The following is a 22,514-nucleotide window of genomic DNA, read 5'->3' as shown; positions in this document are numbered from 1 at the left end:
ATTGGATGCATAAAGTGGAAAATACAATGGGGAGATTTTATATACACAGAGAACATGAAACAGTGGGTGTTACCATACAGACAATAACAAGAGTGATCAAGAAAGGTGAGTTATTAACAGCAGGAGAGTGGGGGAGGAGGGGGACTTTTGTAGTGATAATCAAGGTGGGCCATTTCCAGCACTTTACAAGAACAGTAGGAGGGGGAATAAACAAGCGGAAATAGTTTTACTTTTTGTAATGACACATCCACTCCCAGTCTCTATTCAAGCCTAAGTTAATTGTATCCAGTTTGCAAATTAATTACAATTCAGCAGTCTCTCACTGGAGTCTGTTTCTGAAGTTTTTTTGTTGAAGAATTGCCACTTTTAGGTCTGTAATCGAGTGACCAGAGAGATTGAAGTGTTCTCCGACTGGTTTATGAATGTTATAATTCTTTACATCTGATTTGTGTCCATTTATTCTTTTACGTAGAGACTGTCCATTTTGACCAATGGACATGGCAGAGGGCATTGCTGGCACATGATGTCGTATATCACATTGGTAGATGTGCAGGTGAACGAGCCTCTGATAATGTGGCTGATGTTATTAGGCCCTGTGATGGTGTCCCCTGAATAGATATGTCGACACAGTTGGCAACGGGCTTTGTTGCAAGGATAGGTTCCTGGGTTAGTGTTTTTGTTGTGTGGATGAAAAAGTGCTAACTCATCTCCAATCTATCAAGTATTTTAGGCTGAGTTTGCTGGGTATTTTATGTGCTAGGTAATCTGTTTTGACCTCTTTACAACCACTTTTAATCGCTTAAAATCCATATTTTTGTAGTTACACTTATTTTTTCGTTTATCTAAATCAGTGTGCCTTTGAGTGACTGGAGAAAATCTCAGCTTGGTTAACACAGACTTGTTGCATATTATTCCCACACCAAGGGGAGGGCAAACTCTGCTAATGAGCTCACATTGTACAGATCCCTGTGCAGTACAAGACAGTATAAATGTGGGTTTATACTCCCGTGGGGGTTGTGAGCCTCAGGAGTTAGCAAATTGGCTGATGTCTTCTGTTTGCTTTGGGTGGCTTAGGTAAACCCTCAGGAAGTTCAGTTTGGGTGTGTGGTCCCTCGGCTGTCATGATGGGTAATAATATGGCCTGGTGAGGCTGTATCACCAGCAAAGCAGTGTGAACAAGGGCCAGCCCAGTTGGGTGATTCGAAGGGCACAGCAGTTTGCACGGCTCCCAGATGGCTCCCCATAGCTGACATCCCATAACACTCAGACCCTCTGGAGTGCAAATTAGGCCCCCAGGCATCTGTGATGCAAGCACAGGGGAGGGACTGCAACCAGAAGAAAAGATCCAGACATAGCAGTTGTTTGGTTCCTTTACCAGTTTGTTCTCGCCCCAGCAGGGCACGCCTATATAAAATAAAATAATAAAATAAAAATGTCCCCTGGGCAACAGATTTGGGAATCTAAATGAATTCCAGGTGATTCTAGACTTCCAAGTGGTGAAGGAATCACAGAGTGAGTGGAGAAGCCCCATTTCAGAGGCTACACACAGAAAAGAAAGCCCTCTTCAATTGCTAGGCTGAACGGTCTGCAAGATTCAGTTTGCTCTGATAATCTGAGCTCCTGGTATCTGCAAATCATTTCTTCACTCCCTGGGGAGGCTTTCAGGATGAATCTTTCGAGGGTCTATTTTCCGCTCTTCAGAGAGCTCAGGGAATTCTCCAGGAGTCCTGGCCAACCAGAGAGTCCACAGGGACCGTACAGGAGAATCATAAATGATGCTGTCCAGCATGCCGAGTGGGAGATGTGAAATTCCTACACCGATTCTCAGGGCTCTGCCTTCCTGTCACTGTAAGAAGATTTCCTCTCTCTGCTGACCAGGATTTTGGTGAGTTGCGTCTTTCTGCATTAAAGTTAGTGCTCAGGCCTCAGTCAGAGACAAGGAACTGATCTTAAAAACAAGAATTTGTCTAGATGATTTCTAGTCCATTTGTAGTTCCAATTTACCAGGTAAATCCCTTGGTCTTTCTGACAATACTAAACAGTTCAAGTTGCCATGCTAATGAATTTCTGCCTAGATGATTCTTGGACTTGAATCTTGGAACCCTTCCTGTGTCCTTCATTCTTTCTCATTAGCTGCCTTTTGAGGGGGGGGGGGGATGTCTGTTTTTTCCTCTGGTTCGCTCAAGTTTTCAAATTCAGTGACTCCACTGCCCTGTTGGGAAGTGCAGCCAAAGCCTCTGCAGTGGGTATCTGTGTTACCAGAGGGTTCACAACAAGAATGGGTCACACACTGGACAGATTCTGCTGTCACATTCTGCCTTCAGTCGGTCACTCCCATTTGACACTGGACTCCCTAAGAGCAAAATCAGGGCCCACATATTCGAAGGAAATCCCCAGTTTATGTGTCCCTAACCCTAACCCTAACAGAATAGCAGTCTCTGGAGCAGGACCTGAAGCCATGATTTTCACATCTCAGAGCTGAAAATTAAAAAGTAAAAGTGAATCTGGTTCCACTGATTTCAATGGCAAAACTCCCAACAGGGGCAGGAATTCACTCTAAATTCACATGTAGGGACTTAAATAAATGCCCTGATTTACACCGGCCATGAGCCTCCAGAGACTTCAACTGGAGTTGTCCCGGGGCCTCTAAGAATGGGTGAGTTTGTTTGTCCTAGAGAAAACTGAGGGGAAAATTGCTGAAATCTCAAACTCACAAGTTTAAAGGTTAAGAACAATGAGGATAGTAAATTTTTCATGGAGCAAGAGGGCTCTGCTTTCTCTGTGCCCCTGCATCTCTGGTTCTGGAGAGGAAATCTCAGCACAGGAGGTCCAGGAATGCACAGTGTGTGTGTGTGGGCGGGAGGGGGAGTGCACTATCCATAGCAACTCTGATGCAATAAACAGTGATAATAGAGTGAATGATCCTGCCTCCAGAGTCAATCCTTCCCACTCTCTCAATTTCTACTCCCAACACCCTGCATAGGCTGAGCAGCTGCTGGGGTTCCCTTCGCCCCCAGAGAGGCTGTTCATTCTGATCTCCCCTGTTTCACTGGTGCAGGCAGACACTGAGTTTAACCTTGTCTGAGAAGGTATTTCTGTGAGCTGTCGCTGTCGGGTCTGGCACCTGGTTTTGGTCCTGGGTGAGGGGTGTCACTGTGTGGGAGGACTGGAAGTCGTGAGTGTGGAGGCCCCACATGGAGAGGCAAGCAATGCTCGGGGCTGTGGGGGCAGGCAGGGGGAAGGTGCACAGACAAGCGGACGGCACTGTTGGTTGTTGGGGCATGCAGGTGGTACATGGAAAAGTGGGCAGTGCTGGGGCTTGTGGGGAGGCAGAGGGTGCATGGACAGGCGGGCAGCGTTTTTGGTTGTGGGGGAAATAGCATAGTCAACACAGAGAAGCAGCAGCTCTGGGAGTTGTGGAGCAATCAGGGGGTATACACAGACAGATAGGCAGTGCTGGGGGGTGTGGAGGAAGGCAGGGGGTCTACAAGGACAGGTGGGCAGTTCTGGACCTTGCAAAGTTGGGCATGGGATGTATATGGACAGTCAGGCAGTTCTGGGTGTTGTTGGGGAAGCAGAGGGTGCACGGACAATCAGGCAAGTGCTGGAGCATGTGAGGGGGCAGGGGTATGTAGACGGAGAGGTGGGAAGCACTGGGGGTTGTGGGGCAGGCAGAGGTTGTTCATAGACAGGTGTGCACCACTGCTGAAATTACTATTTTCATTTTGATTGTTGATTCAAGTGCAACGCTGGGATCTTTCATGGCCCTGAGTACCTGTGGGTGCGCCTCAGGACCTCTTTGCACCTGCAAGCCACAGAACTGCAGCCTGGGTTTCACAAACTTTACTCAGTTTGGTTTCCAATTGTTTTTATTGAATGTTATTTACGTAACTTCAGGCATTTCACCAGCAGAAAGAATCATTGATCTTTGCTCCTCAGCTGGTTCAACCTCCCATCATATTCTGACCCACTGTCTGTTCCCTCCTTCCCCATCCCAGGCTGGCCTGATTCCAAGAGCACCCTCACCCTGGTCACTGTGGTTAGATGTTTGGCTGTGTGCTGTTCCAGCTCTGCACACACAACTGGCACTGAGAAATATAGATATGGTGTGTATATTTGTATGATACCTATGGGTATGTGTGCATAGAAAGTATGTGTGTATATGAGAGCAATTTATATCTAAACAACAATCCGTTTCCAGTCTGGGTGGTGAGGTTTGGCCCTTGTGGCAAATTCCTATTAGGGCAATTATGGTTACCACTGTGTTATTATTGGCCGTAAGTTGAGTGTTCTGAAATACTGGGATTGGCATTATTACAGTGTGTTCCACAGTGCTATGTGTGTGAGAAGTAAAACAGAAATTTGGAGTAATGCCATTACAGATGTGGCCTGTATATATAAATGTCTTTATTTATTACTGTAATGAGTTACTGCACAGTATTGTTCATTCATGTCATTCATCCATTTTGCTGGTTGTCACCTTTGGTAAATTTCACTGGGCAGGAAACAGGAACAGCTTCTCTGACCTGTTGGTTTTATTGCTCTGTGATACACCGGTAGCTTTGCAGTGTCAGGATTTAATATTGATAGCCAGACACTGAGCAAGATTGATAGGAATAACTTGTGCCATACTTAGCATCAGTCACACTTTAGGATCAGTAATATCAGGGAATTTATTCGCCCGATTTATAGTTACCATTTTTTACGGGGAGATGTCAGGAAACCGGTAAAGTGCCTGAAACCACTGTGGCTTATTGCTAAAAGCAGCCAAGTCCGCAGGCCCTAAAGTGGCCATGTAGCAAACTCAGCTGACCAAGGCAGGAGGGGAGGGGGTTTTGAGTGCCACAGAAAGGGCAGCTTGACCCCAAACCCTTCCTGATAGGAATTGTGTTGAAGTGGCTGATACATGCATTTTAGAAGAGCAGGATGTGCCCCAGGAATATCTATTGGGTCTTCAGGGCTGTAAACTCTGGAAAAACCCACACCTGGTTAATCAATAATCAGAAGGAACGTTTGCTTTACCATTGAAACTGCTTACTTAACAAGACTTCCTTAAGGGATATGTCATTCTATTACTAATGTATGAAGAAGGGAGGAAAGTTTGAGGTAGTGGGGGACTCTTTTTGGACTCTCCCCCTGGATATATCTTGCAGTCCCCACCAGCAGATGGAAGATTTGGCCACCGGAAGCCTGCCGCTGTTTCACTCGAGAGCCACACTCAGCTTTGGTAATTATCAAGGGTTGGGGGTGTTTTACTAACCTGTTGCCAACATGTGTAAGTGCTTGAGACTAAGTCAAGTTTAGCTTTAAATGAAAGCACTCTTGTGTCGTCCTGTTTGTGCCAGCCGTTGATCAGTCGGACGGCCGTGTCTCCCCTGATTTATTTCCTGACACCACCTCGCACAGAGTAAAAGTTACCAAGAGCTTCGGTTGAAAGAACCCTGGGTAACAGAATTTGGAAGCCCCAGCGAGGATTGGTAGAGAGGAAGGAGACGGATGGTACAAACAGTTTGTAGTTTGTCCATTGCAATCGGAGGTAAAAAAAGGCAGGGTGGGGTAGCTCCCTACAAGTTCCCGAGTTGCAGTTTGCAAGTTAATTTACAGATAAATTCCATTACTGGGACTCAGAACTCAGGCTCATTGTCTGCTTGAGTGGAGAAATTATGTCCAGAGACAGGGAACCAGCTCCAGGATACAGCCCCAAAGATCAGAGCTGCCAGACCTTAACACTCTGCCAATGACACCGTGCAGAAACTGGAGTCCCCTAGATGGACCTGATTCTGACTGGCCATCAGGAAAAGTCCATCTGTCTTACTGGGAGTGATGAGCACTGTACGTGTAGCGTGTGACGTCTCTTTTTGGTGATTCTTAAGAAGTAGAGGTTAGGTAGGATATTACTAGTAGGGTTCTATCACTGGTAAAAGACCCCATAACCCCACAAAGGACAAAGCCCTGAGTCCACAGGGAAAGGGATTTTGCTCTGAGTCCACAGGGAATAGGTATTGGCCTGGAGGCCATGGAGCCTGGAGCCCACAGAGGGGTAAAGTTAGGTGCTTTTTGCCTGGTGCCCTAGGAACTGGGAAAAGGTGGGTGCCCTTGAATGTGTGAGTAACAGAGAATTTTGTGCGGGTAACAAATTTGGTGGAGAGAATGCAGGCAGCCTAAGGGCTTTTGGACTGAACTGACAGAGTCTAAGACAGTAAACAGCAGTGATCCTTTATTTCCGGTAACAAAAGAGCAGATAAGAGCTGTAGTAAAAGAATAATACATTAAAAAAAGACATGCCTCTTTGGAGAGACAGCAGGGGTGAGGTGCACAAAAAAGAGAAGCAACATTAGAAACACTGAGCCTTAAGGTGGCTCTGAGTAATCAGACTGTCACTTTGATAAAGGTACATGAAAATTCTGTGAGCACAAAAGAAACAATTACACCTTATGTAAAAATTGATGTGACTAGTCTAATGCTATAGAAGTTAAACTATGAAAGGAAGGTGCATGTTTCCCAGGACACGTGCAGTGTATATTGGAGAAGGGGCAAAAGAAATGCAAACAAAGCATACTACTTCACTAAAATCCTATTCAGTCTCTAAAGGGAGCCACAGTAGGTTGTGCTTATGCTCAAATAAATTGGTTAGTCTCTAAGGTGCCACAAGTCCTCCTTTTCTCTTTGCGAATACAGACTAACACGGCTGCTACTCTGAAACAGTAGGTTGTGTTTTCTTTTTCAGATCACTGTGTGTTTTGGAAGCAGGAAGTGAAAAGAAATCAAAACTCGGGTGGAAGTTGATTGTGTCCCTTTTAAGAGAGGGTCTCTGAGCTGCTGATGGCTTTGGATCCAAAAGCAAGCCAGACAGCATCTGTGTTAATGCAAACTACCTGAAAACAAAAGGCTCAAATTATGACCCTGTAGAGGAAGGTGGAAAACGAAGTCAAACCTAAAAATAAGAGAGGGAAAGGTTAACCCTACGTAGGAAAAAAATATTGTGTGTGTGTATGCAGTGCTAAAATCTGAAGTTTTGACAGATTTGATGTTAATATTAAACACTGGGATAAATGTAATATCAATAAGTACCCCTATAACAATGTATAGTGAGTCTGATTTTTGGAAAAACCTTTAAGGTCATATGGTAACAACGCTTTTCAGCTATCACCTGTGAATACACTTAAAGCTTAGCACAGCAGAAAAACATTACAAACCTGGTCTGCTGTATAAGAAGGAAAACTGAGGTACATGACCTCATGAATTTAATAACTGAACAGTGGGATAATTTCCCCTAAACCCTTAAAAGGTAAGAGCCAATGAAACCTGGTCTGCCTATAGGAGAAAAACAAAGGAAAGCATGGAGGTAATTCCTCTGATTTGCCTGCACTCAGCAAGGATATTTGTAAATGGAAGGGATATTTTAAGCAATAACCTGCCATCCCAAAAGGGGTAGAAACATGTTCTTTTTGTCTTTCGGAAAATCAGGAAAAGCTGGTACCAGCTGAAGAGCAACCCAGAATACCATGGATCTACTGTCATGATGAAGATTGGGTTTTCTGTTTTCTGTTTTGTTTTGTGGTGGTTGTCTTGTTGCTAGCATTGTTGTGTATTGTGTTACAAAAAAAGGAAATACTGCATCAGGAAGAAAAGGATTAACAAGCATTTTAACTATATTTACAGAAATGCCAGTCTGTTAACAGGAAAACATCCTTAGGTGGTAAAGGCACATTTAAAAGCAAAATATGCATGAGACACAAGGCTTATCTGTTGGTGGGAATAAAAGGATGGACATACAACGTTTTTAAAGCACAAAGTGAAATTACCAAGGGAAAAAAAGGGTATGTAAATACACTGGTTACTAAAAGAATAAGACTTGCCAATTAGTACTTCTTAGTCAACTTCCAGCATGCAAGCCCAGCTGAATGCACCTGGGTGTTGTGTTACATTGGATGTAAGGAAAGAAGAGCCATTGCAACACCTTCCCTAATACTGTCTCAATGTGAACGACTGAAGGTTATTGGAGTTGCCGAGCAGCCGGGAGGGGTGGGTAGCCCAAAGAAAAGGCTCCCAATAAACGTATTGAACTGCTTTGGGTGGAACTGGATTAGAAGTGGGAGTGCTGGATGCTACTAACATAGAGGTACTGGCAAACAAATGAAGTTATGTTATAAATGTTTCTGTCATATTATAGCAATCAGGGGATGTGATTTGGAATTTCATGTACCTGAATTTAAATATAGTCAGTTAAACATGTCGTATACTTTGTGTTCTCTTGTATTGCCTGTGCCCCTTGGAATGGATTTAACTGCTTTACAAACATTGCTTGTACTCCCTGATTTACAGAACCAGCCATATACTGCAAAACAAGAAGGGCACAGGGTCATGGTTACTCTTCATCGTAATGCCAATGAAATTAAAAGGGTATTTGCAAGAATTGGTCAGGACCTGTCACACCACTAGTGGGAAGTCTTATTGGGATGGTCCCCCACTGGCACAGGCATCCTGAATTTGGCTCTACACCCCATCATAGTAATCTTGGGGTACCAAATAGTAGTGGTTTTTGTTACCAGCCTAATGACATGCTGGACCTGGCACAAAATCCGGCGATTTCAAGTCCCCCAACAGATGAGTCAGTGGTTACTGCCACTGGCACTTGTATCCCTGGGAAGGAAACACATTGAACTTTTCTCCCCTCCCTCAAATGAGAGAGTAGGCTAAAATGACCATTTGTTAGTTGCTGTGCTGGTGTGCTAAGTATGGGATACCAAGAAGAAGATCATTTGCTCGGTCTCAGCTGAGAGCCTTGAGCTTTCATTGGATCTCAATTCAGGTGCATCCAGAAAAGGTGTGACAGCGATCATGTAAAGGCCCCCTTGTGTAAAAGATGACCTTTAAGGAGGAGAACTATAGGGGGAGATGTCAGCAAACCATTAAAGTGCCTGAAATCACTATGGCTTATTGCTAAAAGCATCCAAGTAAGCAGGCCGTAAAGTGGCCATGTAGCAAACTCAGCTTGACCTCGGCAGGAGGGGAGAGGGGTTTGAGTGCCACAGAAAGGGCAGCTGAACCCCGCGTCCTCCCTGATACAAATGGTGCTGAAGTTGCTGGTTCATGCATTTTAGAAGAGCTGGATGTGTCCCAGGCATGTCTATTGGGGCCTCAAGACTGCAAACTCTGGAAAACCCACACCTGGTTCATCAATAATTAGAAGAAAGCCTCTTGCTTGCCCCTTGGAACTGCTTGCTTAACAATTTTTTCCTTAAGGGACATGTCATTCTATCACTAATGGATAAATAAGAGGGGAAAGTTTGAGGTAGCTGGACTCTTTTTGGACTCTCCCTCTGTATACATCTTGCAGTCCCCACTGGCAGACAGAAGATTTGGCCACCGGAAGCCTGCCGCTGTTTCACTTGAGAGCCACACTCAGCTTTGGTAATTATCAAGGGTTGGGGGTGTTTTACTAACCTGATGCGCACGTGTGTAAGTGCTTGAGACTAAGTAAAATTTAGCTTTAAGTGAAAGCACTCTTGTGTCGTCCTGTTTGTGACAGCCATTGATCGGTCAGACGGCCGTGTCTCCCCTGATTTATTTCCTGACACCACCTCGTAAAGAGTAAACGCTACCAAGAGTTTTGGGTTGAAAGAAACCCGGGTAACAGTGTCACTAATATTTTTTTACCAATTTGTTTTTTCCAAACTGTTGTCTTCTTTGCTGCCATTTCTTTCTGGTTGTTACTTGAATGTTGGCAAGGTGAGGGAAGGAGGGGGCAAGCAGGGGAAAGTGGGGGAGAGGGTTCAGAGGTGCACAGCTGCCCACCACAGTCTCACACTGCATGCCAGGGATTTAGTCACAGAGTGTTGTGGTTCTTTTAGGGATTGGCTTCTTCTGGCCTTGTTTTGAAATGGGATTAGCTTGATTTTTGGCTTATTGTGAAAGTTGGGGTGCTTATATACAGTTTGAAAGTTGGCAATGCTTAACACATATCGTTTGCTTTGACTCAGGTTACCAACCAATCCAGAGTGACCAACAAATCAGTGACCCGTCCTCTTCATTATTTACGGTCACCCAATTTTTGTGTCATCTGCATATTTTACCAATATTCAGGCATGAGAAGGGTAAGCAGCTCTGTCCCTGACACATGTCACTGCTTATACTTCTCAGTTAACAACTAACTTATTGTGATGGGATCCCCGGAGTGCAGCTTGGGACTGTGGGATGGCTGTGCCCCCTTAAGTCCCCAGCCTGGGCCGTGTCTCACAATGCCTTGCGAGTGAAGAGCAGGAAACCCCTCCAGGTGCTGTTATCAGAAGCAAAACCAAATGTGGAGCTCCACACCTAGCTAGATTGCATGAATGCTTCCAGAGCCACTTATGAATTGCACAGGCTGGGAGCTGGGGGGATTTGGCTGATGCCTTTTCCTTTTATCTCAGGAATATGCCATCTTGCTCTGCTCAAGACGAGCAGTGCATATTTATTAATTGTTTCACCACATCATCAATGGAAAGTGGATATACACCAGCCTTTGCAAACTTGAACAGATTTACCAAACACTTCAGGAAAGCTCCCTGGTAAAGATAAACAATAAAACAAGTTTATTGACTACAAACGATAGATTTTAAGTGATTATAAGCAATAGGAAAAACGTTAGTTACCATATATATATATATATATACATAAGTACTCAGTCTAAACTCTCAACCCTATCAGACTGGACAACATCTAGATTACACAGTTTATATTGCAGTTAATAATATAGTGTTTTCACCCTTGAAACATCCCCCAGACTCCTCTGTTGGAGTCTTCAATCTTCTGAGCATGCTTGTTGCTAGCTACATAGGTGAGGAGAAGAGAAAAGACCAAGCATGGGGCCCCTGTGTCCTTTTTTATACCCTTAGTTCATGTACTTGGAGAACACAAGTCCAGCATATCTGGTGGGCATTGCATAAACCAAGGCTGAGCAATTCTCCTGGTGTGGCCTTATTCAGGTGAGTCATTGCACTGTAACTCCCTTGCTGGACAGTGGCTGCTGATGGTTGTTCGACACCTGCCCAGGCTTTGGAAACGTTTCCTTGCTGTTGTCTCTAGGGAGCTGCTGATTACCATCTTACAGCATGATTTAGTGACAATCATGCAACCTGATCTCCTAATGTCAGTTGCACTAATGATATCCATATTTAGCTAGAACAATGACTTTCAGCAGATCAGAGCCTTTCCCCTGATATCTCACATGGCATGCTTTATATGCAATATCACAATTATACATACATGAGGAATATGGGGGTTACAGAGTGTTCCCCTGAGGTATAGAGTGTCACACTGATGTCTCAGATGAAGATGGGCTCCTGCACGAAAGTCTCTAACCAAAAAAAAAAAAAAAAAAAAGGATGGAACAGAAGTGCAGGCCTGTCAGGGCAGTTTCTACGTGGTTGCGAATCCCGGGACAACCCTCCCCAAATCCACCCCAGACCCCAACCCCACTCCACTCCTTCCCCCAAACCCCTGCCTCTTCCCGTCCTTGCTCCACCCCATTTCACCCCAACCCCTAAGCCCTCTTCCGGTCTCCCATCCCGCGTGATGCCAGGAGCTGGTGGGTCAGAGAAGGGCCGAGCCAGTAGAGCTGCTGCCATCCCCTGGCCCTGCATCACCCTGGCCCCTACCCATCCCCTAATGTGGGGGTGGGGCAGAGAAGCTGGGCTTGGCCAGGCCAGGCCAGTAGCACTGCTGCCCAGCCCCATGCCACCCTGACCCTGAAGCGTCCCCATGAAGTGGGGGCAGGGTGGAGGAGCTGTGGATGGGACAGCTCTGAGGCCTGTGGCCTTAAATACCAAGACCCTTATGGCCATCGTGCCCATTCTGTTGAGAACAAAGTCAAAGCCCAGCAGGATAATGTCTGTTTCCATGGGGAAATGTTGGTTGTTTTCCTACATAGGAATTGCATCATGGATCAGATTTATGGTCCATCTAATCCAGTGTCCACCCTCTGACAGTGACAGCCCTAAATGCTGCAGAAGAAGGTGTAAGAAACCCAGCAGCAGGTGGATGCAGAGATGACCTGACCATCCTGAGAGGGTCTCCTAATTCCTAACAGCTAGAGATTGGCTTGTGCCCTGAAACACGTGACCATATAGGCTTTTCAAAATATTTATTTATCTGAAATGATTGAAACTGGATAGTCTCATCATAAATTCAACCTCCTATGGAAATGAGTTTCTCAGCCTAATTCCACGTTTTACTTCATTTGAATTTGCCACATTTCAGTTTAATTGAATGTCCTCTTGATATTATGTTATGAGACAGGGAAATACATTCTCCATCTGCTCTCTACCAGTCATTAATTTATAGACTTTTCTCATGTCCCCTCTTATTCAACTCCTTTGTAAGATAACAATCCCAGTCTTTTCAACCTCTCTCCTTGATCCATATGAGAGTTCCCCCAAGCCCTTGGTCATTCTCATTGCCCTTCCCTGAACCCCTCTAGTTCTACAATATCCCATGTGAGAAGGGTGCCCAGTACTACACAGAGGAGTCCAGAGGAGGGTGAAACACTGACTGACTGATCTCATGGCACTGCATTTTTCGTAAGATTCCCCATTCCACTGTTCCTGGATCCCAATGTTTTTCTCAGTTTTTGTCTGGATTTGAAGCGTAAGGAGGATTTCACAGAGATGTGCACCATGACGCGCAGTTCTCTGTCCTGAGCTCATGCAGTTAAATTAGAACCTTGATAGGCATTTGAGGAGTTCAAGCTTTTCCCTCCAATGGGAATACACATCGCAGTTACTGACATCGAAGTTCATCTGCCATCATATTACCCATTCACCTGGTTTGGTTAGTGCTATCTGAGGCCTTCTCTGGACTTGACTATGATCTAAATATTCTGGTGCCATCTGTAAATGTTGGCAATGCACTGCTCACCCCGTTTATAACTATAAAATATATATAAACTATAAAACATTTACTATACTAATTGTTATAAAGAAGGTAACCCCTCTCATTCTGCTCTTCTCCCTTCACAGGCAGCTTGACCTTTTATGAGCCCGATCAACGCATCAACCACCTCATGGCAGCTTTCAACCTCACCCCTTCTGACTCTTCAATATTCATCCTAGCGGGCATCCCTGGCCTGGAAGATGCTCACATCTGGATGTCCCTCCCTTTTTTTACCTTTTACATTATCTGCCTGTTGGGAAATTTCATGGTTCTATTTGTTGTAGGCAAAGAGCAGACCCTGCACAAGCCGATGTACCTGCTGATCTGCATGCTGGCGCTCACAGACATTGGCATGTCTACCTCTGTAGTGCCTAAAGCACTGCTTATATTTTGGTTCAATTTGAAAGGAATTACAATGGATGGCTGCCTCACCCAGTTGTTCTTCCTTCACGCGATTGCTGTTATGCACTCAGCCATTCTTGTGACAATGGCTTTTGATCGCTACATTGCCATATGTGATCCTCTGAGATACGCCACCATCCTTACCAATTCACGAATAGCTAAGATAGGGCTTGTGGGTTTGACAAGAGCTGTTCTCTTCATCCTGCCTGAGCCCCTGTTCTTGAGGAAGCTGCCATTCTGTGCCAGCCACATTGTCCCCCACACGTACTGTACGCACATGACTGTGGCAAAGATGTCGTGTGGGGACATCACAGTCAACAGGACATACAGCTCAGTGACAGCGTTTGTAGTCATTGGGTTAGACCTGACGCTTATTGCCTTATCCTACGGTCTGATTGTCAGGGCCATACTCAGAATCTCCTCCAAGAAAGCCCACCTGAAAGCCCTCAAAACCTGCACAGCACACATCTGTGTGATGGTGATGTCTTATACTCCCTCCCTCTTCTCCACTCTGACACAGCGGTTTGGTCAGGACATTGCTCCCCATGTTCACATCATCTTGGCCAACTTCTATTTCTTCATCCCCCCCATGCTCAACCCTATCATTTACGGGGTCAAAACCAAAGAGCTTCGTGACAAAGTGGGCAAATACACCTGCAGAATGTGATCACTAGGTGCCACTGACTTTAAACCTGCATGACAAAAGGAGGAAGGATATCTCCTCATCAGTGAAGGGTAATATGTTCCAGTTTGGTTGAGATCAACATTGTGGGAGTTCACAGTCTGAGAACTTCCTCACACCTATCTTATATCTCCATGATCAAGCACTGTTTTGTCCATTGCTAAGTTCCCTCTCTCTGACCATCACCTGATTCCTTTCAGCACCACCCATCAGCCCCCACTCCACATACCCTGCTACTCGGCCGTTCCATGACTTCCAGACCACTAAAAGATACTGAAACTTTCTTACACACAGTGGCTTTCCATTAGTCCCTGTGTGAACAGGGCTCTGGATCAGTTCTGGCAAACAGAAGCTATGTTTTCTGATAGCCAAAGTCAAAGAAAGAAACTACAAGGCTGAACTTCTTTATCATACGTGCACAAAATGTACCTAATTTTTCCATATCCAATCCTTCAGGAAGCCTGGATGATAAACCAATTGTTCAATTTGGGAAGTGCTAATACAATAATCTGCTGCACGAATTGAGAACATTCTACTGGAGTTTGTTGTTGAGAGTTTTGAAACTGTGTTTTTGAGAACGGGACTGCTGTGTTAAACTACGATATCGCCTTTGAGACAAATAACTTAGAATCATAGAATCATAGAATATTAGGGTTGGAGGAGACCTCAGAAGGCCATCTACTGCAACCCTCTGCTGAAAGCAAGACCAACCCCAACTAAACCATTCCCAAATCGTACCCAACTAAATCAAAACACACCACCTTGCACAGATGATTTTGGAGTTGCTTTTCAGATGGAATTTTTACAATACACACTGGCCATTTCTGTGGTCAAAGAAACCAAAAATAGGTGTTGAGATTTCATGATGGAGTTTGTGGAACAGGACAAGCGAGTTATGCAGCTCTGAGTTGAAGATCTTGAACACACAGATGCCACTGAGGAGAAAGACTTTAGTGAACTTGGCTTGTTTTCTCTTTCTTTGCTGTCACGACCTTTTGGCAGTGGGGAAGCAGAAAGATTGTTTTCTCAGATGAACTCCATAGTGGGGTGGTTGCCCCACTCCTGAAGAAAAGGGGATAAAAGCAGCCCTGGAGACGGCTGTGGCTGAGGAAAAGCAGTTAGAACACCTGAGTAAGTAGCTGACCACAGGTGTGGCCAGCTCAATCAGGGCCCAGCTGTACCTAATAAGAGGGCTGTGGGCCAGAAGCTGAGGAGTCTTTCTCTAGCAGTGGAGAGAGAAGGACCTATCTGCCTGGGAGCAGTGTACCAGAGGTAGAGAAGTGCTGGAGAAAGGCAAGAGGAGCTGGGAAGCTCCAGCCTGGCATCTCCCCAGGCTGCATGCCTTTTGCAAGGCCTAAAGCGCTGCAGGGAAAGGCAGCAGGCCCAAACCCTCCTTGCCAGTGATGGGTGGTTTACAGACTGCGGTCTGCCCCATTGAGCGGGGGCTAGATGGTGACTGGCAATAGCCACTGAGGCAAGGTGGGAATAGAGGGTTGGGGGTTCCCCTGGGCAAGGAGACCCAGAGTGTGGGGGCAGTGCCAGGGGGCAGCACCCCAAGGTAAAGTGCTACCAGGGTCTGGGAGGGATATGGGAGCCTGAGGCAGGCGAACCACTGGCAGGAGGCACTCCATATACTGGAGAGATAATTCCCAGGATGACCAGCAGGAGGCACGGCACCGCTGAGTCCTCAACATAATGACAGGTTTCTAAGGTGCCACAAGTACTCCTTTTCCTTTTGAGTCCTCAACCTCGCTACAAACCAGATAAAAAGAAAAGTTCACAACAAGATGCAAAAGGAACTTTAAAAAACATTCTTCATGTCAGGGCATTGATGCAATGATACAAAATCTGTTGTGAAGAGTTTACATCAATGAAAGAAATGATTGCACGTGTCACTACTGATGTATAACTAGCAGGAGAAATATTCTACTTCTGAGGAAGACGGCAGAGATGAAATGTTGCCTGTTAGAGGCTAACAGAAACAAACTAATTCAACTCAAAATATGGACATTGGCGACCATGATTCAATACATTAGAAATAAATAATCTCGTACTGTTACGATTACTATACTCTCGTACGTATTGTTGTTTTTGCACTACATAAGTTTTGGGCTACATCTCGGTTATTTTTAACACTGTCATTCACCATTTTTGGTTTCAAACATCTGCCCACCCTCAGTCGGGAGACAAGTACCAGTACTAGGGTTTTGAATGTTAATTTGATTTTCATCTCACTTTGTTGCTAATGTGAGTGAACTCCTGCTGGGGCTTGTGGGGTTTTTTGGTTGGTTGGTGTCATAAATATAAAGGGAAGGGTAAACCCCTTTGAAATCCCTCCTGGCCAGGGGAAAGCTCCTCTCACCTGTAAAGGGTTAAGAAGCTAAAGGTAACCTCACTGGCACCTGACCAAAATGACCAATGAGGAGACAAGATACTTTCAAAAGCTGGGAGGAGGGAGAGAAACAAAGGCTCTGTGTCTGTCTGTATGCTGGGTCTTGGCCAGGGATAGACCAGGAATGGAGTCTTAGAACTTTTAGTAAGTAATCTAGCTACGTATGTGTTAGATTATGATTTCTTTAAATGGCTGAGAAAAGAATTGTGCTGAATAGAATAACTATTTCTGTCTGTGTATCTTTTTTGTAACTTAAGGTTTTGCCTAGAGGGGTTCTCTATGTTTTTAAATCTAATTACCCTGTAAGATATCTACCATCCTGATTTTACAGGGGGGATTTCTTTATTTCTATTTACTTCTATTTTTTATTAAAAGTCTTCTTGTAAAAAAACTGAATGCTTTTTCATTGTTCTCAGATCCAAGGGTTTGGGTCTGTGGTCACCTATGCAAATTGGTGAGGCTTTTTATCCAACATTTCCCAGGAAAGGGGGGGTGCAAGTGTTGGGAGGATTATTCATTGTTCTTAAGATCCAAGGGTCTGGGTCTGTAGTCACCTAGGCAAATTGGTGAGGCTGTTTACCAAACCTTGTCCAGGAAGTGGGGTGCAAGGTTTTGGGAAGTATTTTGGGGGGAAGGACGCGTCCAAACAGCTCTTCCCCAGTAACCAGTATTAGTTTGGTGGTGGTAGCGGCCAGTCCAAGGACAACGGGTGGAATATTTTGTACCTTGGGGAAGTTTTGACCTAAGCTGGTAAAGATAAGCTTAGGAGGTTTTTCATGCAGGTCCCCACATCTGTACCCTAGAGTTCAGAGTGGGGGAGGAACCTTGACATGGTGGCAGAGGTGGGATTAACCTGAAATCATTTTGAGATCCAGTTGAGATTTTTTGAACTAGAAATACAGATTTTAAAACGGAAATTTTTTTTTCCTTTGGAAAGCAGCTGAAACTGAAAGCTGAAACTGTGGCCAAGCAGAGACAAAAGGGGATTATCTTTGTGAATTGCAGGTTTTCTTTGCCTGGAGGCAGGGTACTTAACTCCTGCAGGGAAATTCACAGTCTTCCAACCCAGAGTTTTTTTTTCTTTTCTTCCTAAAAGTAAATAGGGTGTGTGTGTTCTACCCATTTGCTTTTTCTTTGGGCTGGGTAAGCAGGTTTCCAAGTAGTTGGAGGTTTTTTGCTTTAATTTGGGCCCAGAGCAGAGACAAGGGAATTGTCTTTTTCTGTAGGCTGACAATCACTATCAGAGAATAGGTATTCTATTCCAGCACAGCAAAATTTTACAGCCAAGTTTTGTTTGTTTATTTCTAAACCTCGGGTGTAAAGTTAGTTAAAAACAGAGAGGTTAGAATGACCAAATCCTCAGCTCGACTACAGCTGGAATTAGCCAAATTTCAGGCTGAGGAAAAACAAAGGGAACATGAAAGACAGATAGAACTCATGCGGCTGGAGAAGGAGGCACAGGAGGCTGCCCACAAGAGGGAAATGGAGGCAAGGAAGCATGTGGAGGAGGAGAAGGAAAAAGAGAGGAAGCATGTGGAGGAGGTGGAGAGGATAAAGGCCCAGCAGAATATACCAACAAACCCTAGCAATCCTTCTCCAGGTACCACTTCCCATCCCAGAAAGTTCCCCACCTACAAGGCAGGTGATGATACTGAGGCCTTCTTAGAAAACTTCGAAAGGGCCTGCCTTGGGTACAACATCTCTACTGACCAATACATGGTAGAGCTGAGGCCGCAGCTCAGTGGACCCTTAGCTGAGGTGGCAGCTGAAATGCCTAAAGAACACATGAACAAGTATGAACTGTTTAAATCCAAGGCGAGAGTCAGAATGGGGATAACACCCGAGCAATCTCGTCGGAGGTTCAGAGCCCTAAGGTGGAAACCAGACGTGTCATTTACCCGACATGCCTACCACATTGTGAAACATTGGGATGCCTGGATATCAGGAGCAAGTGTTGAATCTCCAGTAAATTTGCCCTTCCTAATGCAAATGGAACAATTCTTAGAGGGTGTTCCTGAGGAAATAGAAAGATACATCCTAGATGGGAAACCCAAAACTGTAATTGAGGCAGGAGAGATTGGAGCCAGATGGGTGGAGGTGGCAGAGAAGAAGAAAACTGGTCGCAGTTGGAGCGGAGACCAGAAGGGACCACCCCAGACCACACCCTATTACCGGGGGCCGCCCAAAGCCCCACCTACCTCCCAAAGAACCCTCCAGACCCCTTATCGTCCCACCACCCTGTTCTCCAGCAACCCTCCTCGCCCCAGTGACCCGTCAGCTGGACGATGTTTTAAGTGTAACGAGCTGGGGCATGTGAAGGCCAACTGCCCCAAGAACCCCAACAGATTACAGTTCATTGCACCGGAATCACACCAGAGGTCCACAGGCCCAGATACCTCCCAGATACCCTTGGAGCGGAGGGAAACTGTGAGTGTGGGCGGGAAGAAGGTCACCGCGTGGAGGGACACCGGAGCACAAGTGTCAGCTATCCATGCTTCCTTAGTGGACCCCAATTTAATCAACCCAGAGATCCAAGTGACGATTCAACCCTTCAAGTCCAACTCTTTCAATTTGCCTACAGCCAAGTTGCCTGTCCAGTACAAGGGCTGGTCAGGAATGTGGACTTTTGCAGTCTATGATGATTATCCCATCCCCATGCTGTTGGGGGAAGACTTGGCCAATCATGTGAAGCAGGCCAAGAGGGTGGGAATGGTCACCCGCAGCCGGGCTAAACAAGCCGTGAGGCCTAGCTCTGTTCCGGAAACTTCTATCAGGACCTAGTCAGAGGTGATGGACCCGGACCCCAGGCCAATGTCTGCAACAGCAGTAGTGGATCCAGTCCCAGAGACCCAGACGGAACCAGTCCCAGAACCGGAACCAGCCAAACAACCAACACCAGACCCCGTGCCAGCACTGAATCCAGTACTTGCAACCTCAACACCAGAGGGCCCCACCGAACCTGAACTGGCAGCAGCCGATAACCCTACACAAGAGGCTCAGCCGGAGCCTGAATCCCAACATAGTGCACCAGCGGAGAGCGGTTCACAGTCAACAGAAACAGCTCCATCCCCTATATCGCTTCCAGAGGGACCAAGCCTAGGTCCACAACCCAATGAGGAACTGATGTCCCCAGCATCAAGGGCACAGTTCCACACCGAACAGGAAGCAGATGAAAGCCTCCAGAGAGCTTGGACGGCGGCACGGAGCAACCCACCGCCTCTCAGCTCTTCTAATCGATCCAGGTTTGTTGTAGAAAGAGGACTTTTATACAAGGAAACTCTTTCTGGTGGACACCAGGAAGACTGGCATCCTCAGAGACAGTTGGTAGTTCCAACTAAATACCGGGCCAAGCTCTTGAGCTTAGCCCATGATCACCCTAGTGGCCATGCTGGGGTGAACAGGACCAAAGACCATTTGGGGGGGTCATTCCACTGGGAGGGAATGGGCAAGGATGTTTCTACCTATGTCCAGTCTTGTGAGGTGTGCCAAAGAGTGGGAAAACCCCAAGACCAGGTCAAAGCCCCTCTCCAGCCATTCCCCATCATTGAAGTTCCATTTCAGCGAGTAGCTGTGGATATTCTGGGTCCTTTTCCGAAAAAGACACCCAGAGGAAAGCAGTACATACTGACTTTCATGGATTTTGCCACCCGATGGCCGGAAGCAGTAGCTCTAAGCAACACCAGGGCTAAAAGTGTGTGCCAGGCACTAGCAGACATTTTTGCCAGGGTAGGTTGGCCCTCCGACATCCTCACCGATGCAGGGACTAATTTCCTGGCAGGAACTATGAAAAACCTTTGGAAAGCTCATGGGGTAAATCACTTGGTTGCCACTCCTTACCACCATCAAACAAATGGCATGGTGGAGAAGTTTAATGGAACTTTGGGGGCCATGATACGTAAATTCGTAAATGAGCACTCCAATGATTGGGACCTAGTGTTGCAGCAGTTGCTCTTTGCCTACAGAGCTGTACCACATCCCAGTTTAGGGTTTTCCCCATTTGAACTTGTATATGGCCGTGAGGTTAAGGGGCCATTGCAGTTGGTGAAGCAGCAATGGGAGGGATTTACACCTTCTCCAGGAACTAACATTCTGGACTTTGTAACCAACCTACAAAACACCCTCCGAACCTCTTTAGCCCTTGCTAGAGAAAACTTACAGGATGCTCAAAAAGAGCAAAAAGCCTGGTATGATAAACATGCCAGAGAGCGTTCCTTCAAAGTAGGAGACCAGGTCATGGTCTTAAAGGCGCTCCAGGCCCATAAAATGGAAGCATCGTGGGAAGGGCCATTCACGGTCCAGGAGCACCTGGGAGCTGTTAATTATCTCATAGCATTCCCCACCTCCAACCGAAAGCCTAAGGTGTACCATATTAATTCTCTAAAGCCCTTTTATTCCAGAGAATTAAAGGTTTGTCAGTTTACAGCCCAGGGAGGAGACGACGCTGAGTGGCCTGAAGGTGTCTACTACGAAGGGAAATGTGCTGGTGGTGTGGAAGAGGTGAACCTCTCCATGACCCTTGGGCATATGCAGCGACAGCAGATCCAGGAGCTGTGCACTAGCTACGCGCCAACGTTCTCAGCCACCCCAGGACTGACTGAACGGGCATACCACTCCATTGACACAGGTAATGCTCACCCAATTAGGGTCCACCCTTACCGGGTGTCTCCTCAAGCTAAAACTGCTATAGAACGGGAGATCCAGGATATGTTACAGATGGGTGTAATCCGCCCCTCTGAAAGTGCATGGGCATCTCCAGTGGTTCTAGTTCCCAAACCAGATGGGGAAATACGTTTTTGCGTGGACTACCGTAAGCTAAATGCTGTAACTCGCCCAGACAACTATCCAATGCCCCGCACAGATGAACTATTAGAGAAACTGGGACGGGCCCAGTTCATCTCTACCTTGGACTTAACCAAGGGGTACTGGCAGGTACCGCTAGATGAATCTGCCAAGGAAAGGTCAGCCTTCATCACACATCTCGGGCTGTATGAATCTAATGTACTCCCTTTCGGGCAGCGAAATGCACCCGCCACTTTCCAAAGACTTGTAGATGGTCTCCTAGCGGGATTAGGAGAATATGCAGTCGCCTACCTTGACGACGTGGCCATATTTTCGGATTCCTGGGCAGACCACCTGGAACATCTACAAAAAGTCCTTGAGCGCATAAGGGAGGCAGGACTACCTGTTAAGGCTAAGAAGTGTCAAATAGGCCTAAACAGAGTGACTTACCTTGGACACCAGGTGGGTCAAGGAACTATCAGCCCCCTACAGGCCAAAGTGGATGCTATCCAAAAGTGGCCTGTCCCAAAGTCAAAGAAACAGGTTCAATCCTTCTTAGGCTTGGCCGGTTATTACAGACGATGTTTGGTAAACAGCCTCACCAATTTGCCTAGGTGACTACAGACCCAGACCCTTGGATCTTAAGAACAATGAATAATCCTCCCAACACTTGCACCCCCCCTTTCCTGGGAAATGTTGGATAAAAAGCCTCACCAATTTGCATAGGTGACCACAGACCCAAACCCTTGGATCTGAGAACAATGAAAAAGCATTCAGTTTTTTACAAGAAGACTTTTAATAAAAAATAGAAGTAAATAGAAATAAAGAAATCCCCCCTGTAAAATCAGGATGGTAGATATCTTACAGGGTAAATAGATTCAAAAACATAGAGAACCCCTCTAGGCAAAACCTTAAGTTACAAAAAAGATACACAGACAGAAATAGTTATTCTATTCAGCACAATTCTTTTCTCAGCCATTTAAAGAAATCATAATCTAACACATACGTAGCTAGATTACTTACTAAAAGTTCTAAGACTCCATTCCTGGTCTATCCCTGGCCAAGACCCAGCATACAGACAGACACAGAGCCTTTGTTTCTCTCCCTCCTCCCAGCTTTTGAAAGTATCTTGTCTCCTCATTGGTCATTTTGGTCAGGTGCCAGTGAGGTTACCTTTAGCTTCTTAACCCTTTACAGGTGAGAGGAGCTTTCCCCTGGCCAGGAGGGATTTCAAAGGGGTTTACCCTTCCCTTTATATTTATGACAGTTGGTTGTTTGTTTTTTGAAAATCAGATCTCTACTATCTATCAAAGAAAAAAAATCATTTGCTACTTGATGTATAGACCA

The 22,514-nt window shown here is 45.8% G+C and overlaps 1 protein-coding gene across 1 annotated transcript; it reads left to right on the top strand.

The window, feature by feature from the left end:
* The first annotated feature begins 12,473 nt into the window (after positions 1 to 12,473).
* On the top strand, positions 12,474 to 13,981 carry LOC144278469 (olfactory receptor 52P1-like). Its single transcript, XM_077839786.1, has 2 exons — positions 12,474 to 12,519; positions 12,999 to 13,981. Exon 2 carries the CDS (start codon positions 13,043 to 13,045, stop codon positions 13,979 to 13,981), a length of 939 nt encoding a protein of 312 aa, XP_077695912.1. The 5' UTR covers positions 12,474 to 12,519; positions 12,999 to 13,042.
* Positions 13,982 to 22,514: the final 8,533 nt, after the last annotated feature.

Source organism: Eretmochelys imbricata, chromosome 1 (genome assembly GCF_965152235.1).
Source record: "Eretmochelys imbricata isolate rEreImb1 chromosome 1, rEreImb1.hap1, whole genome shotgun sequence".
In the NCBI taxonomy this organism is placed as follows: domain Eukaryota; kingdom Metazoa; phylum Chordata; order Testudines; family Cheloniidae; genus Eretmochelys; species Eretmochelys imbricata.
Note: the sequence above shows the minus strand (reverse complement) of the source record. Positions and strands in the feature narration are given on the sequence as shown.

What these genes read in the sequence shown, in the direction of transcription:
- LOC144278469 (XM_077839786.1), top strand. Translation starts at nt 13,043, where the DNA reads ATGGCAGCTTTCAACCTCACCCCTTCTGACTCTTCAATATTCATCCTA.